Raw genomic sequence first — 9,736 nt, 5'->3', positions numbered from 1 at the left:
CTGTTTTGCCTAGCAACCATTATTTACAAGGCATGTTATCCACTTTGCCTGGCTTGCTGGCTACGGGCTGATGTTGTGTACAACATAACAACGTGGGATCTGTACTGTACTAGTATTCCGCGCGCATACAGAGAGTAGGCCTAGAACATATTCTAGATCCTATAAGTCGAGATCTTCATTGTGATTTCATGAACTGTCTAAGAATCCTAACTATTTATCGGACGTTTTGACACATACAACTTACAAGCTAATAGACTCTAGCTCACGTTTATCCGCCACATTTTTGCATCATTCACTATGGCAGCACCAGCAGGAAAGAAACCGGAAAAAGACCCAGTGAATATCGTTCATCAAAATGCGATTCTGTGCGAGACGATAAAGAAGGAGAATGAATGCCAGAGGTTGTACACAAATTACAGCATCAACCCCTTCAAGAAAAGTGAGTAGATCGTACATCTAACGTTACAGCTAACAAGTTATAGAGTCTTCTTCTTCTTCTTCTTCTATAATCTTCAAAGGGCTATAAAGTGCAGCCTATCACGAAGATGAATACAACTTGTGTGCACGATGAGAGGAGGGGTGTGGGCTTAATCACAGGATGTGATTTTGAGGTAGGTCATTAAGCGAATCCGGTCAAAACGTCCCCACGTCAAAACGTCCCCGCCGTGTTCCAACCAAAACGTCCCCGGGTCAAGTACCAGAACGTCCCCGCTTTTGTCCGCGCGCGACGCTAGTGTACTTTCGCACCTGTTTGTCGAATGACCTCCAAACATGCACAAACTCACCCTAGTTATCCAGTAACCTAAATACTTGCATCTGAGTGAGATTCGAGTCCAGTAGAAATGGAATTTTCACCATTTTTTTTTTCTTGTCACTTATCTACTTATGGGAATAATCTTGATCGCAACTACTCGCTCGGTGATCAGTTTGGCTGCGTTGCATCGAATTCGCGTTGCATAGGAGCAGACACCGCGCACGGCAGCACAGCTAGCTAGCAGCGACCTAACCTGCTAACCTACCTAAATGCTGCTCTAAATAACAAAATGTCTTCACATTTACCGTTATGAATTGATAAGTGATACTTAGATTTTATAAAAAAATTATGACATAGTACATTTTGACCCGACGACGTTTTGGTGCCAGCTGGGCCCGGGGACGTTTTGGTCGTACCCGAGGACGTTTTGGTCGTACCCGAGGACGTTTTGGCTCGGGGACGTTTTGACGTGGGGACGTTTTGACCGGTAAGCTCATTAAGAGCTCCTTGAACTGCTCAGGTGAGACTGCACAAACTACAGAGCTTGGAAGTTTGTTCCACTCAGGTATGGATCTCTGGGCAAATGCAAATTTGTCGATGTTGCCCCTGGGGCGGTATGTTTGGAAGCATATGTCGTGATTTTTCCTGGTTTTGGACGAGTTGATTGTGAAGAATGTATCTGGATGAATTGCAACAGAGTCGTTCATGATTCTGTACACCATAGTTAATCTGCTCACGGTACGTCGTGAAGATACAGACTGTAGGCTGGCTGGGCCATTTCAACTTATTAATCATACTGGTCACACTGCTCGTTCTTCTATAATCAGCTGTTACAAAGCGAGCTGCCTGGCGGTGAATCCTTTCCAGTTTTTGAATGTCCGAGGCCATATGGATCCCAGACACTACAGCAATATTCTAGATGGGGTCGTACAAGGGACTTATAAGCTGCCTCCCTGAATGACTGAGGGAAGAACCTTGTGTTACGCCGGATGAAACCAAGCTGTTGATTAGCTTTCATGGAGATTGCTGAGATATGTGATGACCACTTGAAGTCATTAGATAACGTGACACCAAGAGTCTAGTAACGTTACAGTAATTATTTCTTCAAAACCATGTGACTTGAATTCTCAGGGTGTCTATAAAAAATTGTCTAACGTGTCGTTAGTTTCTCACCTACATGTATCTAGTCTTTGACTTTACCCCTTTTGCTTTGCTCTGGCTTTGTTTCTGATGTGTAGGACCTACTGTACTACTACTAGCTAGGGATAGCGGACGGGAATTCGAATTTAAAACAGTTTATCGTTAGAAGTCTAACAGAAAACAAACAAACAAACGAACAAGCAAACATTGAATTAATTTAATACAGTACAAGTAGACAGGCATGTTGATTTTTCCTCCTAACCAACTGTGTTAGTAGTCTGACTATACTCTGATATCCTTTTTATTTTCAGTGTACACATTGACTGGGAAACCCAACTCATTGCACGATTCTGCTGATGGTGAAGAAGATGGTAAGAACAACAACAAAATTTTACCGCAGTTTAAATGGGTAAACTCGGCTTAACAGTATAACACTTAGGTAAACTTGGCCCCTGGCCTTATATTGTTCATGAGGTTGCTAGGGACGAGTTTACGCGGCAAGCTGAGGTTACCTAGATCACTATACAGTCTATTTGTATATTAACTACGATATAGAAAAAAAAAAAAAAAAAAAAAAAAAAAAAAACGAAATAAATGTAGAACCTCTATAAAGGGGTAATGAAGCTACACTGTAGTAGTAGTAGTATGATACATTTGCCTTAATCCTTCTTCTTTCTCCATATCTATGGAGGGTTCTGTAAATATTCTCCAGTTGTCGTTAACCCGTCAAAATCATGGGTGATGTTGCTGTAGAAATTATTAATTCATCCTTGATTAAAATTGGTAATTTTGAACTCTGTCACATATCTTGAATTGCAAAAAAGAAACTGCACAAAAGAATACCAAAATCAATCCAAATTTGCCACTTTGAAAGAGAATCAAGTGCTTTATCAAGAATAATAATGTTCTTTAACCCATTTAAGAAGGACTGATCTTGGTACAACACGCATTTCCCATAGACACCTGCCTGAGTATAGGTGGGACTCAAATCATAGAAAATATTTTATTCAACACATCATGACATCAAAGCAGTGAATTGCTGGTAGTAAAAATTGTAACAAAAATATGCATCAAACTACGAAGAGAAGTGTTTGTAACTTGTTCATGTGCAACATGTATTAAAGCTAGTGAGGATGAATTTGCCAGGGGAAATATGACAAGAAGCTTTCATAAATTACAACAGAAATAAAATCTGACCCAATGGGTCCTTGGTCTTTTTCCTTTGAGATGAAGGATACAAAGTATCTCATGAGATGCTTGACTCTTTTTGATCTTTTAGCCCTTTCTCAGTTGTAAGTACAATTTGACCAGCACCATAAAACCAACAGAAAGTCGCCAAACATGGATTTTTCAAGTATAAGGGCAGATCATTTTGAAAGAGCAGATTTTAAGCTTTAAAATGATGGTATTAAATAGCTCAATTCAAATGGACTTTCCTATTAAACCTACATTGACTTTTGTACAAGTATACTGTATGTATCTATACCAAAGCATTAGAAAGAAAGCATACACACTATGGAAAAGTGTGTACTGAGGGAAAAGGCTGTGAAGTAAAGGGGCGATTCAAGCACTTAATCTTACCAAACCACACTCTGTGCAATGAATGGGACAAAAAATGGGATGCACAACTCCAGAGCAACAACAATGAAAGAATTATCAGATTAAATTGCATACTTTGTCAGCACATTCTATCCATGGTGGATACCAACTTTTGAAGCAGTACAGTAGCATCACCCTTTCAAAAGTTATAGAGTGGAAGTGAAGACTACACGTAAGAGTGTGTAAAGGGTTTTATTTAATTATGAAAAAAAGTTCCTCTAAGGATACCTACAATCACACTATTCTACGTGAAAAACATGTTCTCGAAAAGCTACTCAAACACAATGTCCTATTCGTTTTATGATCCCTAACTGTAGAATAATATCAAAGAATTTTTCGTTCAGAAAATGTGAAAAACTCAAGATTGACTAGGTTGAATGGTTTCACCTATTTTGAGTCCTTGCATAAAATCAGGGCATGCGACTCTACATGTATGTTGGCTTTGTGATGCACTGTCACATGTATATGCAAATATTGTTTGCTCCTTGCCCTGCCCTGTGTTACTGTACAATTGTAAGTGCTGTCAATCTTGAATGTAAGTGTCTCAATCATTTTGCCATATCCTACACAAAATTATAATGTGTTCATGACATGTCTTGTTGGTATCTGTGAAGTGTAAACATGCTGCTTCATTTTCCTGCATGTCCCACCAGAAGCTTTCCATTTCCAAATGTCCTTTTGGTTGGTTAGTTGGTTCATCTGTTTATCTGTTTTTGAAACACTAAACTATGATGCCATATTTTAGTCTAGTGTGTGTCTTTTTTTCTGTTTCCCCATTAGAGACACATTTTGCTCAGGTACGTAAAATGTGTGGTTAATACATATAAGTTTAATCTTTCACAATAATTTGAATAACGCTTCCTTTTCTTGTACCTCCAAGTTCTCATCCATTATGCCTGTGTATGTTTACCTCCTTCAGACAACTTCCTCAGGATAATCAAAAGGTCGTACCAAGAACCAGTCAAGAAGTTTGAATTCCCCCAAACAGAAGCCCAAGAAGTTGGCTGGTACTATAAACCTCTGGTAAGTTCAAGAACAATAACGCAAAACTCCCAACTAATTCTGTGAAGGTATTTGGATAAAATGCAAAGTTTGACTACATAAATGCACATCACACATCATATACTTGTAGACAAACATCCAATATGGAAAGGTTGCAGATCATAAATCATGTGTGTTATGTGGACATCATTTTGTAAGTTGTGTAGATTCCTCTGAAGGCTAGTTAAACAACATGGAGGTCAAATTTATGCTATACAGTACTGTGAAAGTCCATGTCTCGAGTACACACATCATTGTCCTACAAGTAGATATAAATTTATATCATGAAGATCAGCAAACACCGTACAATGTGTATTGTATCATATTCCAATGCACATACATGTATTTATGTGTTTGCAATTACATCATCAGTGTTCACTTTCATTTCCTGTCTGTGTCGATCCCCTATATTTCCATGCGAGGATCATTTCATTTCCTTAATATTTGTGGCATTCAATCTCGCCGGGATCAATGACATTCACTATTCAAGTATTCTCTTTGTCCGCAGTTGGCTCAGGACCGTGGCGACAGACGCATCAACTTTCCAAGGCAAAACTCTGAAATCACAAAGTACATGGATGAAGCGTGGAAGCAGAAGGAGCAGCAAGAGAATCTGCAATAGTGCCAGGAATGTTTGCAATATTGAGACTAGTTTAAACTCACTTATCTTAGGTTATTTACACAAGTTTGGCCTTTTACCAGCAAAATTGGACTCTTTTAATGTAGCCTGGTACCTGGGTACTCGCATCATTCATTCCAAGTGCATGTCTGTGCATGTAGGAAAAACAATCTCTTGGATACGAATGGTGTAGCTACATTTGGTCTACACTTGTGTTCTGTGAAATATCTATAATGCTCAAAGTAGCATGCACATATATGTTGTTCACATATGTTGAGAACATCAAAAATGGGAAACAAAACCAAAGAAGAAGAAGAAGAAGAAGAAACAAAACAAAACACAGCAACAATGACAGTGATAGGGCATCTTCATGACAAGTGTACAAAGTTGTAGAGGTCTGAAGAACTGCCCAGTTCTGACAAGCTACAATGTACATTTATTTTACAGTAGTGTACTTGCCTCATTCAAGGCTCTTTGATGTTGTTTTGTGCTACCTGTTCTACAGGCATTTAAAGTTTTGGAGCATCTTGGCAATGATTGACTCTATGCAATGTAAGTACCTCTGCAGTTGTTAAATAGCTACACTGGGTTTGATTCTCTGGAGTCAAAGTGTCATTTTTATTGATCTAGTTTTGCCTGAATGTTCACAGGCCTGTTTTCCGAATAGATCTTTCTTCTACGATGTAATTATTGTCATCATTATCAGTTTGGTCATACAGTTGTAAATGTATTCAATCCCTTTGAACCTTCATCATGAAGCTAGGTTTCTGTTCGTACCGAATGTGTATATTTGCACTGTCCTATTCATGTTTGTAGGTTGTTGGTTTTTTTTTCCACATTACCTAGTAAAAGTGTAGGAACTTGTAAGAAAAAAAAATGCCCGCTCATGTCATTTTGTGGGCACAGTGAACTCAGTTTCTATAGGTGTGAGACTTGGTGAATTCTTCCATAGGAGTTATGATGGCACTGCAATGTTTTCATAACCATTTCAGTGAGAACAGTTTGGCACGTACACATGTGTGGGCCGTGCAGTACTAGATAAAGTAAAGAGCATGTTGAAAATCTGCAATAAGAGATATGCAAGAGAAAGTGCTCCATGAGTGTGCTACATCAAATGCAACTAGTCCAGATCAGCATTTTGAATACATGTACACTGCGATCCCATTACAATGAACACAGATAAAACAAAATGCTCATTACAACAAAGTAAAAATTCGGGTCAAAAGATTATCATCTATACATTTATGTACCTTACTGTTTGGCTCTAACGAAATTTTGATTTTACAGAAAACCTCTGGTCCTGAGGATTTCATTGCAACTGGAGTGCACTGTATCTGAGCAGATACTGCTGTTTTCAGTAGCGTCACATTCAATCGCGTGACTACACATTCAGCAATATATGAAGCAGAAATTTGTTACTTAAGTCCGTCATATCACCAGTGTGTGGTTAATGAAACTACCTGTTAAGCATTAGTCTTTATTCTGAAGCACTTACCATTTGAAGGCTTACAATACATCACAACACAATACAATTGTAAATGTTTAATACATGCTTCACACACTGGGTACTTGTATTGCTTATATTAAAAAAAAAAAAAAAATCAGCCCTTATATCGAGATGTCAAATGAAAGAAGGATATTATTCAGAGGGGTGAAGGTTCAGGTGTAAGTTTCTTCAGTTTGTTAAGATCGCAACTGCTGATCTGTGAATTAACAAACATGTCAGAAAAAAAGGAACCAGTGGGACCTGAACCTGTCATCTACTGCTTTCCGGGCAGCGACACTACCACCAGGCTGTCCCTGGTTGCCGGCAGTGACACAATGAACATATGGAACAAATACCCAAGCTCCGAGATTTTGATATTGCAGCTATGTTAAGTAGTCCAAGGCGGACAATGTCGGAATCTCGGAGCTTGGGTATTTGTTCCATGTTCATCGTGTCACTGCCGGCAACCAGGGACAGCCTGGTGGTAGTGTCGCTGCCCGGAAAGCAGTAGATGACAGGTTTGAGTCCCACTGGTTCCCTTTTCCCGACAAGTTTGTTAATTTACAGATCAGCAGTTGCGATCTTAACAATCTAATTTGTAGAGGGAGACAAACTGAAGAAACTTACACCTGAGATGTCAAATGTTCAATTCTCTCTCAGATATAGATCTTGATGTTGATGATGGATTAAATGGTTGAAACTTACTTTGTTACTCATGTTTGTAAGATTTCAGGCCTTTTCCACATACGATGTATTTGAATATTGATGCCATGAAAAAATTCCAAGAATCGGTACCGCGACACATGCTTCATGTAAAATTGAACAAATGACATATTGGTGATTGCAATACAGTATAATTACTATGCATCAATACTGCAGAGGAATTCAATAATTTCTTTTCCTCCTTCGTCTCTCTTGTGCCTGGAAAACTATAATCCCTGCTGCAGTACTTCTTGCTCCTGTTGATAATACATGTAGTGTAAAATGTTGTAAATACATCATATATTATAAGCTTTGCCAATGTCAATAAATTGCTTTCATTTTGATATTAAAGACAATGACTCACTCGTCACTGTTATAAATGAACTTTTTGACAAGGATAAAAATCTGTTTAACAGATATTGACTCCTACCAATGAAATATAAGCCTACCGTTTTTTTTTTGTTGTTTTTTTTTTGTTGTTGTTTTTTTTTACCATAATGAAGGAGGTATAATTTCAAAGGATTACATTCCTAGAAGTGTGCAGCGCCAAGGGAAAACATGTCTTGGTAAACATAATATTCTTCCTGTACACATCCTAAATTACTTTGTAATTTTCCACGAAACTTTTTTTTAAAACCACTTGAATATGATGACACATCCACGAAACTTTTCATTTCAACCACTTAAATATGATGACACATCCATTAAACAGGACATGCAGAGTAGTTCTCATAAGCTATATAAAGAATTTGACTGCAAAACAAGTTAATTTCATTCTTGTCATTTTGAGACATTTGCAATTAGAAAAAAGCGAACAATGAAAATAAAACGAGATAATTTTATAAACTTTAAGAATATTCCTTGTTATGCAACAAGTGAGGCATTATTGGAAAGGTTTTATTTTACTCTGTCTGATGAAGGACTTCTAAAGTTGCGCTTAACCCATGTTGGGATCAAATTCTTGATTTGTACACCACAAACTAGAATCAAAATAAAGATGCACTATCTCCTTCATATGTTATTTTTGGTTCACATTTTGAAATTTATTTGTCAAATATTCTGTATTTGACACATATGTGTGGTGCATCATCATGTTACTTGTATAAAGTCAATGATCATACAAGGAAGAAAAATGTGGGTAAAGCCAACTTTGGCAATATAACCATTTACAATTTTTTAACTGTTCTGTCTTTCTAAAAAAAATATATATATTTTCCTTGGAATTAAGTAGGGTAAATTACACATCAATCTAAAGTTTAAGCATCTGATGAATTCCTATCAGCCAAAAAAAGAAAAGAAAAGTATGCTCTTGAAATTATATGGCTTGCGTGATGACGCATCACACATGTTTGTGTCAAATACAGAGTATTTGAAAAGTAAATTTGTAAACAACACAACTCTCCCATCTCTCAGTGGGGGTGCATGTGTTGCAGTGCCACTAGTTCTACAAATATGCACATTTATGCAGCAGTCTATGGGCATGAAGCAATCTCTAATGGAGTATCGTGTTGAGTCTCTTCTTACTTTAAAAAAGCTCCAAGCACGAACACACACACACACACACACACACACACATATATTTTATATATAAATATATATATATATATATATATATATATATATATATAAAACATTGTTTAATGTATACAAAGAGTTTGAATGCAAAAACGTTCTAATGTAAAATACCATTCACAAGTTTTTTGAGGGTCATCATGAAAAAAAAAAAAATACAAAATCTGCTCAATAATCTTGTAGGCACCTACTTGTTACATTCTATGAAACATTTTGGAAGATATCAATGAGATGATTACACAAACCTTAACCCTAAAAAGACTGGGCTATTTTGGTAGCTCGAAAGACTGGGGGGGGGGGGGGGGGGCTAAAGGGCCCCCCCTTAAGATCTCGGCCGTGGATTGCGCGATCGCCGTGAAAATTTGCACAATGGTAGTGTGCGATGTAATCTACAAGATCATATATTCAAATTTTACAAAAATAGTCTTCTTTTATTTTATTTTGATTAATTATGCTAATTTATGCGAGAAATCAGACTCTTTGATCTAAATCAGTAAAGAAAGCTCCAAAAGTCTTCATTTTTGGTCTAATTATTCTTAGTGGCATTCTTAGCAAATGTACTTGAAAAAAAATTCGGTATCAAAATTAATTTCTTATCTTTTTTATTGTTTTATGAATTTCTTATGTATTTCTTTGTTTTTTCTACCTTTTGTTTTTGTTGTGTTTTTTAACAAAATTTGTGGCAGACACTTTTTGAAGCATAATACTCCTAAAACAAATTAATTTTAGCCATTGAGAGTAAAAATAAGCATATTCATATGAGCCATATGAAAAAACTCAATTTGCATTGACTTTGTACACAAAATCACATTTTTGAGCCATT

At 37.1% G+C, this 9,736-nt stretch overlaps 1 protein-coding gene across 1 annotated transcript; it reads left to right on the top strand.

Annotated features, from left to right (window-relative positions):
• The first annotated feature begins 75 nt into the window (after window positions 1–75).
• Window positions 76–5,687, top strand: LOC140236760 (cilia- and flagella-associated protein 144-like). The gene is made up of 4 exons (XM_072316689.1): window positions 76–439; window positions 2,206–2,265; window positions 4,413–4,516; window positions 5,043–5,687. The coding sequence occupies exons 1-4, from the start codon at window positions 298–300 to the stop codon at window positions 5,154–5,156; spliced, it is 420 nt and encodes a 139-aa protein (XP_072172790.1). The 5' UTR covers window positions 76–297; the 3' UTR covers window positions 5,157–5,687.
• The last annotated feature ends 4,049 nt before the right edge of the window (window positions 5,688–9,736 follow it).

Source organism: Diadema setosum, chromosome 13 (assembly GCF_964275005.1).
Source record: "Diadema setosum chromosome 13, eeDiaSeto1, whole genome shotgun sequence".
Lineage (NCBI taxonomy): Eukaryota > Metazoa > Echinodermata > Echinoidea > Diadematoida > Diadematidae > Diadema > Diadema setosum.
Note: the sequence above shows the minus strand (reverse complement) of the source record. Positions and strands in the feature narration are given on the sequence as shown.